A 17,468-nucleotide genomic window follows, 5' to 3' on the forward strand; every position below is an offset into this window, starting at 1 on the left:
TGGCATCCCTGCATGTGCAAGGCAAGGACTTTTTCCATTAGGCTACTGTGTCAGGCCTGAGTTTCACTTTTATGTGTAGGAAACAAAATTAAGTAGGTAAGATGTACAGAGGTATAGATGATATTTTCTCATTATTACACATTAAAACTGCCTATAAAACAACTCACAACAAATTGTGACATATTCATGTGTGTGTTGGCTTTAGAACCAGTATGCCAGTTACAACCCTAGTGGGTTTTATTTTTGTCATTGATTGCAGATGTTCTGCCCTTGTGCCAAAGGAACTGGGCAAAGAAAACAAATACAAATAAGATGAGAAAATAAACCTACTGGATAGGTTAATGCAAAGAAGACACTCCCCAATATTTGCCTTTGTAGCTGAATTATCTGCATTTAGTTTTGATTTAGTTTTAATGCAATAGATATGTCCTCAGGGACAAAGGTCTCTAGGTGAATCTGGAAGTTGTTGTATAGCTGAGTCGTGCTTTTAATAAAACATACATAAATTAGAACATCCATCTGCTACTTTAGTTCCCAAATACCAATAATGGCCAGGGCTGGCCCAGGCCACCTCTAGGAGCCAGGAACTCCACCCAGGCTCCAGGTGTGCGGCGCCAGAATAATATTTGATCCATCATCATCCATTGCCTCTTGGGCTCATCAGCAGGAATCTTAGAAGTAGAGTCGCCAGGGTTCAAGCCAGGAGCTCCCATGTGTGATGCAGATATCGTCCTCCATGATGACTTCACCAGCCGCATCACAGTGTCTGCCGCTCTCTGGGTCCATTTTCATTGCCATGCGTTTGAGAGTTAATGAGAAAGATCTTGTACATTCCTCTTTAAGGGATAGATTTTTGAGAAAAATGCTTTTTAAGATACATTAAATCCATGGTGTATGTATCCCCAGCTTCTGTATGGAGGCATCACCGTGTGTGTTTTCGTACTGTACTTGCGTAGCAGGCTTAGCCTTCTGGAGCACTCAGTGGGGATGGGGTGGGCTCAGGCTCATAGGTCCCCATCTCCTTGTCCCCAGAAGCTTGTGGGTGGCATTCCCCCAGGTTCGATGCTCAGTGGACCGAAAGGACAATGGCCAGCCAGTGATCCTGCGGGGACTTGCTGTTGGGATTGACAGGTGGGACTTGAAGCATTGTGTAGGGAGTGTAGAGAATGGGCCCTGGAGGCAGCTGCCCGCATGAGGCAGTGCCTGAATTTGCCTTGTGGCTGGAGGTAACTTCAGATGAGATGACGACTTATAAGGGGAACTGCATGAACCCCAGGAGAGTGGGAAGGGTGATGGAGAGAACTCCAGTTAGCCGAGAGGAGGAAATTAAGCACAGCTCAGGAAGAAATTGCTCACATGTCTGGTGGGAATACAGGAGTCCTGTTCTTGGTGGGTAGATTGAAATTTGCCAGAACGACCTCCCCAGTACAAAATTCCAATCATCCTTGGGCCATCTTCATTTGGAAGAAACAACTAATTGAGTAGCCTTCGCTGAATACTTACTTTTATAAATGTTGCCAGTACATGTCAGGTTCACATTCTCATGTTCAAAGTCGAGTCGAATGGGAGGTGTGTGTTGTAACCAGAAGCTGTGTGCTCCACACCATAGCCTCTGTTGAGGGTTATAAAGGGAAGTACAAATTGGATCTTGGGAGGTCAATGTTAGGCGCATGTTTTAAAGCCGCCTTGGAATTGCTGTGATCTGCACACTCATGCAGGTGTTGTTGGGTGGGAAGTGATTTAGAAGCTATTGGATTCGCAGCATATTGGAAGATAGCACCACAGAGATTTTCAGAAATCACTTGATGAGATGCTTTTAAGTCCCTGGCATGGACTTTGGACTAAATCAGCAAGCAGTGGAATTGATGAAGGTTTTTTTTAAGCAAGCTAATCCTGTTGTTTTCAAAATTACTCTTTTTTTTTGTGCCTGAATGCCATGATCTAATTAAGTCTGTTTTCCAGTGTGGAAGCAAGTATCAATACAAGGTGTTTATTTTATTTGAGAAGCAGAGAGATGGGGGGCGGGGGCGGGGGAGAGAGCGCTTCCTTCTGCTGCTTGCTTCCTTATGTGCTTGTTATGGCTGGGGCTGTCCAGGCCTAAGCCAGATCGCAGGAAACTAGTTAGGAACCCAGGAGCTCACATGATTGGCAGGGTCCCGTTACGGCACATTCCCTATTGCCTCTCCTGGTCTGCAATGGCAGGAAGTTGGGTCCAGGAGGCAGATCCTAGACTCACCTAGAATGTGACTTAACATCAAGGCTAAGCCCCTGGTTGCTAACAAGTTGTTCTCTTGATAAAGTGTGCTGGCAGCTTTTCTCGATGTCTCATTTGGTACACCCGTCCCAGTTACATTTGCACACAGGTGGGATAAAGCTCCCCTCTACTGTGTGCATAAACAACTGTGTAAAATAAGTCTGCAGGGGTCTGCATGTGTGTTGAGTTTTCTATTACTGCCTTGTGTCCACAAGTGCCCTACTAATTACTTCTCAATGTGTTTTTTGCAAATATACCACTGTTTGATTTGTCTGGCTGATTTTGGTTTTTGTTCCCAAAGGGACTTTCTCAACCATTGTATTCATTGTGGTGTTGAGAACATCAAGCGAGAAACATCACTATGGTGTAGAAAAGATCTTGAGTTTCAATCCATGACTTTTCCCTTATAGCCTTTATTCCTGCCATTGTTTTCTATCATCTAAGATCAGAGCATGCTCAGGAGGTTTTGCTGTTGATGTAAGAGTGACCCTGACGAAGCTGTGTATTCCACTTGTATTGTTTAGTTGTGTTCTGCCTGCATCTTGGCGTTGTGAATGTGGGGACTCTGCATATGGCCACTGTATTGGTGTGGAGCAGCTGGATGCCTGCCCGAACACTGGCTAGTTTCCCCTGTGGTCAGTGCATGTTTTTCTGTCTGCAGTCAGGGCATCTCCATGAGCAGAAGCTGGGCAGAATGCTTGATCACCCTTCGAGTTCCATAGTGGCAGCCCTTAGCCCCGCTGACTATATCCCAGGTCTCCTGGCTGGACATAGGGCATCGCCTCCCTGCCAGCCAGTGACTGCCTGGAGCATGTGTTAGGCCAAAGTCCACACCTGGCAGGGTACTTGTCCAGCACTGTCCATCTGCTTGGGATTGAACCTAACTTCTGTACTTTTTTTTAAATTTTTTTTACTGAGTATGGTCCTAGGCATGTTAACATCGCTTAACCTCATGCTCTCAAGCTGAGAATAGGAGCCCAGTGACTTGTATGTGGTTTAAACAGTCATTTCTTTAGTGTCGTTTGTCCACCCTAGAGTAGCTGGTGAGTCCTCTTTACATGAGAGGAAAGTCTTGTGTTTCTCTGACCTTGCGAGTTGTACTTTGAGAATCTCAGTGCACACGTGTTGAGGCCTTTGGTCCACATGTTCGTGAAGAACTAGCGCCAGTTTGAAGGTCATCGTGGAATTATTTTAGGAAAACTGGTTAACGGTATTCTCTGGGTCCATAGTCTTTTGTCTAGGAGTATTCAGTCATGTGTCCTCGGGCATATCTTGGTTTTTGTTGCTAGTGGCCCATCGTCAGTGCATTTGTGTTAGACAAGCTGAGATTTTTACATTGAGATAAATTGTGTTTCTTTACATATAGGAACCTAGCATGTGGCATTTTTGCCTGATTCTGAAGGAGTTCTCCATTTAGCTTTTTGGGTCTGTTTCACTGTGTGCATTAAGGAGTAAGTTGGAGTTCCCTGTGCCCAGTGTCCCACTGGCCGCCTGCAGTGAGGAGCTGGCTTCCTGCTGCACCAGTCTCCATCAGGGTGCATTGCGATCATTTCCATACTGCTGGGCGGCAGGACGCAGAGCTCACGTATCAAAGGACGACTCAGACTTCCTCAGCCAATTTAGATGTCAATAAAACATTTGTTCCTTACTTTCAGTGGTATCATTGGTTTGTAATTTATCCTTGGAATTGAAAATGTTAACATGTGTGACTGAGTTTGTTTTAATTAAGTGTATAATTAGGCTAATGAACCTTGTAAAAATGTAGTGGTGCAATCCTTAATATAATCTACGGAGTTACACTTCTAATTATGCATCCAAAATCATGTACAGAGGGGCAGCATTTCAATGACTTTGTGGCGATGTGTGTTTCTTTACTGCCCCCCCCCCCATTTGTTTTAAACAAAAGAAACATTGATCATGAACTATGAAGAAGGGCTCCAAAGTCTTACCTGGTCATTGCTGTTTGGGGGAGAGGCTATTCTTGCAGGCTTACTCAGAAGTGACATGTGCAGGCATGGACAGTATGTTTTTTTTAACTCCCCTCATTCCCGATTTCAAAACAGGTGTGTCACACATAGGGAGACGTTTGGGGATACGTTTCCATACGAAGCAGGCAAAACTCCTTTGCTAGAAAAGTGGGTGAGCTGAGTCAGGTTTATGTTAGCTGGCATGATGGATATAGGCGGGCCTTCCACTTCATTTTTCCCCAGACCCTGCCGTCACTGACTCCATCTGCCCCACCTGTTCACAAAAGCAAAGTCTTTACTGCCGTCCCAGGTCTGTGGACGTACCTTTGCGCTGTGTTTGGTTCCTGGAACGTTTTCCCCAGCCCAGCTCACCTCCTGCCCTGTCCCCTTCCTCTTCCTTTTTGTTTTGCCTGTTTGTTTAATTTTGGAGTGTATGTTTTTTCTGCTGATGGGGTATGGCTGCCCCGACACAGGACACCCGAGCTCACCGACATGATACATGTCTGTCCTCTGCCTCTGCACGTGTGGTGCCACCATAACCCCCAGACCCAGAGACAGTGTCACTGGGGCCACTTGGCAGTCGCAACCCTCCTTTTGTTACCCTAGAATAAATCCTAGTTGCTGGTCCAGCCTGGGAGATTTCCCCAACATTGCTTTTAATTATGCTGCAGGAGAAGGCCTTGCCTCAGGAGGCAGAAGCGTCTGCCATTCCCACTTGCCCACCATCTCCCTCGTGAGGCACTTTTCCTTGCAGCCTGGCTGTTATCAACTACATTTTCCAGGGAATTTTTTTTTTTTTTTTTTTGATAGCTCATTCCCATTCCTTTTGTAATCATTTTCACCTAGTGGTGCAAATGAGATAATTTTGCAGATTGTGCCACTTTGCTTTTAAATGAATCCATTCTTTTTAAAGAGAATGATTTCTAATAGGGTAGTCAAGTACTTAGAAATCAGCAGGCTACTAACTTCACCTTAATTCAGCCTGTTCTGTTGATTTCCCTGATCACTCCTTGTATCCGTCAAGGTGACGCCCCCCCTTCCCACCCCCTCCGATCACCTCATGTCTGACCCAGAGAGGAGGGAATATGATTTTTTGGTGGCACTTTGAGCAGCATTGGGTATGTGTAGCTTGGTTGGTAGGTTCCTTTTGTTCCCTGGAAGTGAGACAGTGTGTTTAGGCAGTAGGATTTTTTACTCTGATTCCATTTGTTCGCAAAGGAGGACTGAGGCCGAAACTGAGTCATTTGATCAATGAGACCAGCATACTGTTTTGCTTTGGGTGATTATTCTAAAATGTTTACCAGGATTTTAAAAAATAAATAGGTTTAATGAAGAAAAGAGATTATCTGGATGAATATCAATCCATTGACCCCGTCATCTGATAAAAGCATGGATGTCATTTATGGAAGGGAAGTATGGATTTCTAAATTACAGTGCTTTAAACTGTAATAAATAATGCAAGGATCTATTGGACACGTTTATAAAGTTAAACCAATTAGTAGTGCTAGTTAGCTGCTAAGTCAGGCCCATTAAATATGCTACATCATTAAGTTCAGATCATTCTCTGTGTTAATGTAGCTGCAGTATGTGAATGTAAGTAATCAAAAATTATCTAAATAAGGTTTTTGCCAGTCTCTAGTATCCTTACACTCTTAGAGTGATAGGTGCTAAATGTCTAACTGATAAAATATTGATGGGTAATGTAAAGACGTGTGTCCTATTTTTGTTCTGCTATGCTGGAAGGCTGACATCGTATCTGCTTATTGTATTTTGTGATGTGCTAGGATGAAGTTAGTGACTTTATAAATATTCAGCAAGGAAGCAGGTTGTTGCTGTCTGGGATTTCAGTTCAGTAGGGTCAGTGATACCTTCCTGGAGAAGATGGCTCCGAATCTCCATTCTGTTTTGCAAAAGACTGTTTGCCTCAGCTAAACTCCATCACCCATAAATTCAGTTGTCATTTATCAAAACCTCACTCCCGTCTAAGTGCTTGAGCACGAGTTGCTGAATCCCGCGTTCTCCATCTGCTTACAGTGCGGTAGCGGAGATAAGGAGTGGATATAGCCGCAGAGTGAGATAAATGGCTGGCAGTAGACACACCAATTCCTATAAAACTTTAAAGGAGGAGGCTACTCGAGTGGGTCTATTTTTACTCGCAAGCACATGCACAATCCTGCAAGTTATGAATCTGCTGGACAGCATACATGGGTGACTGGATATGTCATTTTAGCTTTTGCAGGTTTCTGAATTCCAGGATCTGGACTGTCGTGTTTTTTTGTTTGTTTGTTTTAAATGCTTTGGGATGGGAAGGGTTTGTTTTAGGATTAAAAAGAAAATTCAGACTTGGGGTGTATCAAAAATAACTTCACACAAAGGTTGTCATGATCATGATATAAAATATATGACACTAGGAAAAGTAGGCAGGATTCCTTTTGCTTACCCTGTGATCCCAAAAACTACTGGTCCCCCTTCCCCCAGGATATACAGAATGTTTTATTAGGGGGTGGAAGGGTTCCTAAGAGTTCAGTCCAACTCTCCTGCCAAGCTGAGCTTTGGCTACTGTTGGAGAAGTGGATGATGACCAGGACTCTGCCTTCATCACTTGCATTCTTCCAATGCTCATTCAAATGTCAATTCTGACACCTCCCTAACTTTCCCTTGGAGAACGTCCCACCTTTTAAGAAATTCTGAGTTTTGGGCACTGTTGAATTTAGAAGCTAAGGCCGAGCAAACCTTTGTGCAATGAGATTAGCTTTCTGGTTACTTGAGCACAAAGACAAGTTACTGAAGACAGGGCCTGTCAGAGTCTTCACAGGCGCGTATGCTCCCCATGGAGACACCTCAGCCATTTCCGGACGCTGCAGCATAATTTTTTTTTTTAAGATTTATTTTATTTTTGTCACAAAGTCAGATACACAGGGAAGAGGAGAGACAGAGAGGAAGATCTTCTGTCCATTGATTCAGTTCAGTCTCCAAGGGCCACAACAGCCAGAACTGAACTGATCCGAAGCCAGGAGACTCTTTCGGGTCTCCCATGCAGGTACAGGCTCCTGAGGCTTTGGGCCATCCTCGACTTTTTTCCAGGCCACAAACAGGGAGCTGGATGGGAAGCAGGGCAGCTGGGATTAGAACCGGCACCCATATGGGTTCCCGGTGCATGCAAGATGAGGACTTTAGCTGTTAGGCTACCTTGCTGGGCCCAGGACTCTGCAGCGTTTTTAAGTGTCAAGGTTGCTTCCTGGAGCTAGTACTGATAATGCAGCGAATGTTTTCCCGTACTTACCCAAAGGCTCCGTGACTGCGTCATGGTCTTTCAGGTCGTTGTGTTTTGTGACTTGCTGTTAGGGTGACATCTGGGAGTAGTCATGTTCCCCATGCCTTTGGATAAGGAGCTTTTTTGTAAGTGGGATACTAGCGTTCAGGCCCTCAAGAGGACGTCTGTGTGGCTGGGGCACTTCCTGTGTAATCGCTTGCATTCTTCATGTTCCAGAACGCTGGGCCTCCTGGTAAAGCGGCTGGAGAAAGGAGGGAAGGCTGAGCACGAAGGCCTCTTCCAGGAGAACGACTGCATTGTCAGGATCAACGACGGGGACCTTCGCAACAGAAGATTTGAGCAGTGAGTGTGGGCATGTGGCGTGCCCTGGCAGATGTGCCTATGGCCTCCGTCGGGTACGGGACAGGAACGCTTTTGGCCATGAGCTGGCCTTCGATAATTGAAGCAGACGTAGGGTGCTTGCTACCATAGTTGCCAAACTACCCTTAAACCTGCGTCTGCTTTCCTGACTCGTAGGAACCCAGTCACTGACACCCATATCCCCAGCCCGCGGGGGTGGTGGGAAGAAGCACATGTTCATTGCAAAGTGCACAACAAATCTAGACATTCGCTTAAACAACCTCTCTGGACAGAGTTGGCCATCAAGGTTCTGACCTGTTGGAAAAATGAGTTTTTTAAGAGTTATTTATTTTCTTTGCGAAGTTAGATCCACAGTGAGAACGAGAGACAGAAAGATCCTCCTAATGCCAGTTCACTCCCTAAATGGCCGCAATGGCCAGAACTGAGTCAGTCCAGAGCCAGGACCCAGGAGCTTCTTCCGAGTTCCCCACGTGAGTGCAGGGTTCCAAAGCTTTGGACTGTTCTCTACTGCTTTCCCAGGCCACAAGCAGGGAGCTGGATGGGTAACTGAGCAGCCAGGACATGAACTGGTACCAATATGGGATCCCAGTGCATGGAATTAACCACTAGGCTCTTGTGCTGGGCCTATTTATATTTATATATATATAAATTCATTTATTTATCTATTTATTTATTTATTTAAAGTGTAGGTGACAAAATTCCATTCACTGACTCATCCCAGATGGCCACAATAGCCAGGCAGAAGCGCTTCAGTTGCCAGGAACTTTATCTGGGTCTTCCATGTGGCCAGTAGGAACCCAAGCACTTGGACCAGTTCTGCTCTCCAGGTGTGTTGGCAAGAAGCTAGATTTGCAGTCAAGCACATGGCATTGTAATTGGTGCCCATATGAGATACTGGCATTGCAAATGGTGGCTGTATCTGATAAACCCATATCACCTGCTCCTCCCACAAATGATATCTTGAGTTTGGTGATTGGCAAGGACCTTGCAGAACCAGCATTCCCACCCTCTCAATTTAGTGAATTCCTTTTGTAATGGACAGGGCAGGACATGTTGTGCTAAGGGAGACGGGAGGCTGGGTCATACCTTTCTATCACAGAGGTTTGGTCTCGGCACTGTGGTTTATTTCGGAATGCCAGGTCATTTATCAAATGCTTTTTAGAATAATAACACTCTAATTCCAACTTTGAATTTTGCAGGGAAAAGTCCTTTGGACCAGTTTTGTGTCATGGTCACGTTGACTTTATTCTGATTCAAGTCATTCCGTCAATGAGCTAGCAGGTGGTGTATGGAGCAAGGCAGGAATGAGCTGGGTGGACGGTGCCGGCATTGGGAAGTAGCACTAGCCTCACTGCCATTAACATTTCCATTAGCAGGTTCTCCCTCCAACTTGCCACAATGTTGGCACAAGGCTGGTCCGAATCCAGAAGTGTCATTTAGGTCGTTCATGTGGGTGCAGGGGTCCGCCAACTTAGACCATCTTCTGCTGCTTTCCCAGAAACAGTAGTAGGGAGGAGGATCTGAGGTGGAGTAGCCCAGAGGTGAACAGGTTTTTGTATGGAATGCTGGCATCCCAGTCAGTGGCTTAACATGCTGTACCCCAATGCCGGCCCACACACAATTCCATTATGAGGAAGTGTCTTGTAACTTCTCCAAGCTGTATTGGCTGATGTGACAGAGTGAAAGCTGCCTTTATGAGTGTGGGTTTATAATACTTCTGTTTACTTAAAGTTTTAGCTTCATGAATTTCCTTTGAAGGCACCGCACTTCATCTGTGGTGCTCACTCGTTTTTCTATTGTTGTTTTAGAGGAAGAGAAATTTGCGAAGGGGCTGGCATTGTTGGATATCAGGTCAAGAAGCTGTCTGTGGTGTGGGTGTTCATGCGGACATGGGTTCAAATCTCACCTGCTCCATTTCCCCTCCATCTCCCTGCTAATGCACCTGCAAAAGCAACAGAAGATGTTGCAAATGCTTGGGCCACTGCACCTAGGTGGGATAAATCTGACTTGGGCCTGGTCTAGCCCTGGATCGTGAGGCCATTTTGGGGAATGAACAAGCAGATAGAAGACCTCTCTGCAATTCTTTCAATACAATCTTTAGAAAAAAAAATAGTTTCTTGTGTGTGGAGGATCAACCCTGTTCCTTCTGTTGAGAGCTCCCAGACATGGCTGGTACATGGGTTTTCCCTCTCAGGATTCAGTTGTCAGCCGTTGCTTTCTTAATGGCTTGCATGTGAGCTGAAACTTCTGTGCCTTCACGTGGGCCTGTCCGTTCTTTCCACAGAGCGCAGCACGTGTTCCGCCAAGCCATGCGCACGCCCCTCATCTGGTTCCACGTGGTGCCCGCCGCCATGAAGGAGCAGTATGAGCTGCTCTCACAGAACGAGAGTCGCCAGGCCTGCCCCAGCCGCTTTAGCCCAGACAGCCCCCCATGTGGGGACAGCAGGGTTGCAGGGGGCATGGGGCTCCCTGGCCCTCCCCGGGCCCCTAGAATTCCCCAAGCACAGGATCACCCGGATGCTCACACGCGACTACCTCACATGGCGCCACAGCAGCCTACAGCCCGGCCACCCAGCGCCCCTACACCAGTCCTGCATGGAGTTGGCACCTTCAGCTCCACCTTGGGCAGCACCTACAGCACCAAGAAGATAGGCAAGAGGCTCAACATCCAGCTCAAGAAAGGTGTGGCCATCTTGTCCCCTGCCAACTTCCTTCCTGGGACTTGTCCAGTTCTACTTGCTGTTTGGGAATGAGAATGTGGGCAGTGAATCTTACTGATCGGTATTAATTTCAGGTAGTGGTGAATGGGCCACTGGGTTGTCCTGTGTGCCAGAGAAATGAGGACAGAGCCTCCAGGCAGGACTAGGGCCTCAGGGCCAAGTGTGTGCCACAAGTGGTTCTGTCTTGTTTTATAAGCAACAGGGGTGGGTATGAGCAGCTGCCAGTGGTCCCAGTGCGACCAGAGCATTGTCACATCCGCCTTTCAAGAGAGAGCTTGCTCTTGAGGCTCCAACCCAAACCTCCTTCCAACCTTCCTTCCCTCTTTTCCCTCCACTGCCAGGGAACATTCTGGGAGGAATCTCACCGCAAGTGGACTGTAGTTCACCTGACTGTCACGAGGAGACGGTTTCTCATTCCCTCTTGAGGCTGGGGCAGGAAGCTTCCCTTCAGTATAAATTTTCACTATGATTATTGTATTGAATAAAAAATGGGAACTTCAGTGATCCATTTTTGGCTACCATTCAAAATCACATCTCTTACCATTTATAGGAGATGTGATTGCCTTTATTCAAAGTCATTTCAGATGTTGTGCTGAATCGATATAAAAAAATAAAAATGCTAGTTTCCCCAAATATTGTCCTTACCTGGCGGATTTAAATGATACCAAGCCCCATGATTGTTTGGGATTTGAATTTTGAATTTGCTAGCTCTGAGAAGATGTGGCCAACTCGTGTAAAGATATTTATGTAAAAGCAAATCATTAGTTGTAAATAAAGGTGAAGAGGAATTACTCTTACGCTCCAAAAAAAGAAGGCTTGCTTTTATTTTCAACCAGAGTCAAAGCTACATCCTCCAGTCCTCCATCCACCTCTTCATTCCTCTAAATGCCCATGACTGCTGCCATCTGGGACAGGCCAGCACCGGGAGCCCAGTGCCCAATGTCCCTCAGGGAGCCACCACCACCCTGCATAGGGTGCACCTCTGCAGGAAGTCGCTTTCAGAAGTGGACCTGGGGTTTCTGTGTCGTGGCTCTACCGGCTAATCTTCCACCAGCAAGTGCTGGCATGATATACAGGCACTAGTTTGTGTCCTGGCTGCAATGGCCTAGGAAGGCAGTGGAGGATGGCTTCAAATCCTTGCGACCTTGTATCCATGTGGGAGATCTGGAGTAGGCTCCTGGCTTTAGATCATCTCAGCTCCTGCCTGTGTGGCCATGGGAGGAGTGAACCAGCAGAGGGAAGATCCTTCTTCCTGTCTCGCCTGCTCTCTGCTAATCTGTCTTAGCAATAAAAATAAATAAAAATTTTAAAAAAAACGTGGGCTCAGACTCAAACCCAGTCCTGTGATGCAGAAAGAGGGTGTCCCCAAGTGGAGTCTTAGCCGCTGCGGTCAGTCCCTACCCCTGCCTATTGTGACTAGCACTGAATACAGATATTTCACAATAACTGCGTGGCAGTTGAATGGATACACATGATTTTTCAGCTTTATTGAAAATCAGTAATTTCAACTGCAGGGTGGTAAGTATTACACTTTAAATTTAGTTCAGAGTGAACTAATGTTCTTTGATAGCGTTTCTTCCAAAACTGAGGCCAACTGTCACTGTAGGGAAGAGGAGCCTGCTGGAAGCGGTTCTTTGGCACAGAGTGAGAGCTGTGTTGCAGGACGTGCGGGACAGACCACTGGGGTGTGCTTGCTTCCATAATGATGATTTCTTAATATTTATTGCCGTTCTCAAATACCCTGCTCTTTTGTAGAAATTAGCTTTTTAATAAAGCTGAAGGAGAAGGTCAGTAATCTGTTTCAGTCAGGGCAAAATGTTTTGTTGGCTTTGCTAAATGAAAATTGATATCTATTTATCTTTCTTTTAAAGGTCGTTGGCTGAACTTTTAGCTTACAGATTTAGGGGTTATTGCTAATATTTTAATAGTATTGTGAGGTTCACCTCACAGTCAGTCTTTGTAGTTCAGATTATGATTGCCAAAGGAGGATCATTTAGAATTCTTCCTTCATAAATGTTATTGCAAGTCACCCGAGTTCCATGAAAGCACAGAGACACATGGGAAGGTCCCGGTGGGATAATTAGGAAAATTTCATATGGACAGGACGCCATTCAAGCCTGCCACACGGAAGCCTTCAGAAATTACCAGTCCGGGTACATGACCGTGACTGCAGCCTGAAGGAAAATGAGTATTTTGTTGAAACAGGAGAATAATTTACGGCAGAGCTGCTACAGGTGCAGTGGTTGTGGATTTTGTTTTCCCCAATGCTTCCTCTTGAAGCTTCATTTTCCTGAGTCCTGTGTGTGGACTCCCTTCTCTTTATGCTGTATCCCTGCACCCCGAGTGCTGTGTTAAAGAGCCTGCAGTTTCTGCTCTTGTCCAGATCTCTCTATTCTTCTCATAATAAGCTCGTATTTGGTCTATTATTTAGCTGAAATGGAACCTAGTATCTTAGGAAGGAAAGCCTTTTTTTTTTTTTAAGCCTGAGTAGAAGATTACTATTCATTACCAGGAGTGCTAGAATAATTCTGTGATTCATTAGAAATTTGTCATTATCGTCTCATTTTTTCCCTCGGTGCATCTTGGCTCCTGGCGTGTCGGTGCTGGTGACATTTAACCCCCTTTGCCTGCCCTGTATTGAGCTTGCAAGATTGCTTATCACAAGGAAGCTCCCACAAAGAACTGAAAACTTAAATTATACAAATCAGTGGAGTCGTTGGGAAGGGCCTCATTAATTTTAGTACCTTGAAATACAATACCATGATTCTCCGATGAGGTGGGTGCAGTTGGAGAATGAGCGGCCCCCCTTTTTTTTTCCATTTTAGAGAGATGTGTGGATGGATCCAGGTTAATTAGACGGGCCCAGAGCCAAGAGTGTGTGGGTTTCAAGTTAGTGAGGTAGAGTGCAGGAGGTTCTGTTGCCTGTGCGTGTAAGTTCCTTTCTTACCACACCTTTTCTGTCTCCATGCACATGCTTCACCTTCCCTGATCTGTCCCCATCATTCTCAGTTCAGGCTTAAGAAAAGGTTTATTTTGGGCCCGGCGTGATAGCATAGTGGTTAAGGTCTTCACCTTGCACTCCCAAGTTCCCATATGGGTGCCGGTTCTATCCTGGCAGCCCCGCTTCCCATCCAGCTCCCTGCTTGTGGCCTGGGAAAGCAGTCAAGTATGGCCCAAAGCCTTGGGACGCTGAACCCGTGTGGGAAACCCGGAAAAGCTCCTGTCTGCTGGCTTCGGATTGGCTCAGCTCCAGCCATTGCGGCCGCTTGGGGAATGAATCATCTGGTGGAAGATCTTCCTCTCTGTCTCTCCTCCTCTCTGTATATCTGACTTTCCAATAAAAATAAATCTTTAAAAAAAAAAAAAGCTTTGTTTTTCTCAGGTAGAGAGGAAATTTAATTTTCTTATATTCTTTTAAGTGTGTGTGTGTGTACAGGGGCAATGGAGGTCTTCCATTTGCTGATTCATTCCTAAATGTTCAGAACAGCTAGGACTGGGCCAGGTCAAAGCCAAATGCTTCTTTCCGGTCTCCCTCCTGAGTGGCAGGGGCCTAAACATTTGGGCGTTCTTTGTCCACTCTTCCAGGTGCATCAGAGGGCCTCTGGATCGGAAATGGTACAGCCAAGACACGAACCAGTGCACCTGTGTGGCGTTGGTCCGGCAGGTGGTGCCATCTAGTCCCCTTCCTGCAGGTTTTAGCAGAGTTTATTTTTCTCCACGTAGAGAGGTGACGTTCATTTTGTGCTTCCAAAGTCAGATCAACTGGCAACGCATTTCCCAGGCATTTCTGCATTCCGCGTCGCAGTCTTTGAGGAGGATGTCATTCCTTCTTGGGTTAATGACTTCTGATGGCTGCAGCTGCCTGCGGCCTCTGTGATTGAGCTTGTTTCAGAGACTGCTGGCTCTTGAAGCAACGGATGCAGTGATGGCTGTTGGGAAGGTTCCACCGAGTCCTCGGCAGAGGGCAGTGATGGATGCTCCGTGTGGCGCCTGTGGTCAGCTCATCTCCTTCTCTTTTCTCTTCCCTGCTCTAGGTTCCGAGGGCCTGGGGTTCAGCATCACTTCCCGTGACGTGACCATAGGCGGCTCTGCTCCCATCTACGTAAAGAATATCCTCCCCAGGGGCGCGGCCATCCAGGATGGCCGGCTTAAGGCCGGAGACCGGCTGATAGAGGTGAGCAGTCCTTCGCCTGCCTCCCCCTTGCTGTTTTTATTAAATGAGGTGTTTATATACCTGCAGGGCAGAGTTTGCAGGATGCAAAGATGCATACAGAGAGAGGAAGAGAGAGAGAGGTTAATCTTCCAGCTGCTTGGTTCATTTCTCAAATGATGGGGCTGGGCCAGGTTGAAGCCAGGAGGCTGGGCTTTATCTGTGTCTCCCACAGGAGTGTCGGGGCTCAAGCACTTGGGCCAACCGTGTTACTTTCCCAGAAACATTGACAAGGACCTGGGTTGTGAAGGGAGCAAGCAGGACTCCAACCAATGCCTGAATGGGATGCCCGTATTGCAGGTGTGGGTTTTACGCACCTGTCCACTTCCTTGCTCTCCATGAGTTGCATTGTCAAGTCCATCCCGGGAGCTTCTTCATAAACTAGGACGTTCCGTTGTACTTCTCAGCAGAAGCATGCATCCCAAAACAACGTGTGTTTGTTTTACGTTCTGTTTTTTGCCTGTTGAGTTTACGTCTGAGGTTCCCCAGCCTCAGCCATGAGGTTATGAGTTCAGGTTGCATGTGTGCTTGCATGCCAGTGCTGTGGCTGCATAGTTATCTTTCTGCACATTGTGCGATCACGTCCGGCAATAACAAGACGCCACCTCCTATGTAATCGGAGCGGACACCAGCAAGCATTGCTTCTCCAGGAGAGGAAAAGGGGAATTTTTAAATGGCAGCATGGAATGAATCGAGATACACAAGTGTGGTGTCAGAAGGAACAGAAAAGGAATCATTTCTGGAAATTTCCTTTCTTCACCTCAAGCATTTTGGTTCCTTGCTGTTGCAGCCTGTCTCCAAGTATAAACATGATTTTGGAAATACAATTTGTTTTCATGTGGAGATTTGTTCACATGAGAGAAGTAGAAGAAAGAGGAAATGCATAGTTTATTAGCCATCCATAGTCTGCCATCCTATTAGCAAGTGCTGTGTTCCCTAGCCATTAAACAGCATTCAGTTGCCAGTGGCGAAGTGTACCTATCTTTCTACCTTATTAGTGCTTTTTTCTTATACCTTAAAATTAAATTATTTGTGTGTAGACACATTCACACACACGTATAATTTGGAAGATAGAGACAGAGTTAGAGAGAGATCTTCCAACTGGTTCACTCCTTAGATGCCCAGCACAGCTGGGGCAGGGTTAGGCTGAGCCAGTAGCCTGGATCTCAGTTCAGGTTTCTCCCTGTGGGTGATGGGGACCCAAGTGCTTGAACTGTCACCTGCTGCCTCCCAAGGTACACATTATCACGAAGCTGGGTTTAGGGAGCCACCAGGACTCCTTCAAAGGGCTTGGATCCCCACTTATGCCTTCCTCTCTGCAGCCAAATGCCTACCCCTTGGGATGTGGGATGTGGGGTGTGGCACTCCAGTGTAGTAGTCCTCTGTGCTGCCCAGCTCTGTGTGTGTTTAACATTTCCAGTGAATTGGGCCTGATGCAGGAGCGTAGTGGCTAATGTCCTCACCTTGCACACACCAGGATTCCATATGGGCGCTGGGTCTAATCCCGGCAGCTCCACTTCCCATCCAGCTCGCTGCTTGTGGCCTGGGAAAGCAGTCGAGGACGGCCCAAAGCCTTGGGACTCTACACCCACGTGGGAGACCCGGAAGTAAGTAGGGAAGTCAGTAGTTCCTGGCTCCTGGCTTTGGATCGGCGCAGCTCTAACTGTTGTGGTCATTTGGGGAGTGAATCAACAGAAGGAATAACTTCCTTTCTGTCTATGACTTTCTGATGGAAAAAAAAAAATCTTTAACAACAACAACAAAAAAAGATTTTCAGTGAATCACACTCCCTGTGTCTGCAGGCACAGGGTAAGTGACACAACAGCCCTGAGTGCACAAGTCCTCTTCCCTGTGGGTCGTGGATGGAGCCATCTCAGTTTGCACTCTGGAATCCCTGTGCACATGCAGCCCCCACAGCCCAGCGTATCACACCCCTCTTCCCATGTTGGAGTCTTCTGTTCTCCCTCATCACATAAGTAACTACCTCAAGCCAACCCTCTGCTAACTGCCTGCTAATGGAGCTTCGGGAATGGCCTGCACACCTGTGTCCTCTCGGAGCTGTCAGATCTGCCCTAAGCCTGAGACTTTGTTTCTGTTCTTTGAACCCTGTCTTCCTGGATCTGTACTCCATCAGCCGCTCTGGGGGTCTGGGCTGTGGAAGGGGACAAAGGTGAACGGATCCACAGACTCACTGGAGTGTCATTTTTCATCTGTGTAGGATTTTTTTTCCCCATCTTTGAACCCACCATCCTGTCAAAATAAAATGCCGGGTTCCATAGGATTGTTTTGCAAGAAAGTGCTATTTTTAATTTTGAATAAATGGGAAATTTTGATGTTATTTTTTGAAGAGATTGAGTTATTTAGAGAAAGCGAGAGAGATCTTGGCATCTGCTGTTTCACTCCTCCACTTGTTGCCCTAGCTGGAGCTGTTGCAGGCCTGACTGGGGCCTGAATACTGGCCTCATCTCTGCTGCTTTTCCCCATGCATTAGCAGAGAGAGAGCCAGACTAGAGGCAGGCAGCCGGGACTGAGACCCGGTCGGCACTCCATAGTGCCACGTGCATGCTGCAAGTGCTGACTTAACCCACTCTTACAACACCCTCCCCCTTGCTCATGTGATTTAAAAGTCATAAAAGGTAAGTATGCTTTCATTTCTGGTCAGTGTATCATGTTTTGAAGTTCT

The 17,468-nt window shown here is 46.5% G+C and overlaps 1 protein-coding gene across 13 annotated transcripts in view; it reads left to right on the forward strand.

Annotated features, from left to right (window-relative positions):
• Positions 1-17,468, forward strand: part of PARD3 (par-3 family cell polarity regulator) — a 475,858-nt gene that overhangs the window by 240,306 nt on the left and 218,084 nt on the right. For all 13 annotated transcript variants that reach the window (XM_058669631.1, XM_058669628.1, XM_058669633.1 and 10 more), the window contains exons 8-10: positions 7,712-7,837; positions 10,140-10,537; positions 14,610-14,749. In XM_058669631.1, coding sequence (XP_058525614.1) covers positions 7,712-7,837; positions 10,140-10,537; positions 14,610-14,749 — 664 coding nt within the window. The remainder of the gene's footprint in view (positions 1-7,711; positions 7,838-10,139; positions 10,538-14,609; positions 14,750-17,468) is intronic.

The sequence above is a fragment of the Ochotona princeps genome, chromosome 10 (genome assembly GCF_030435755.1).
Source record: "Ochotona princeps isolate mOchPri1 chromosome 10, mOchPri1.hap1, whole genome shotgun sequence".
NCBI classification, from domain to species: domain Eukaryota; kingdom Metazoa; phylum Chordata; class Mammalia; order Lagomorpha; family Ochotonidae; genus Ochotona; species Ochotona princeps.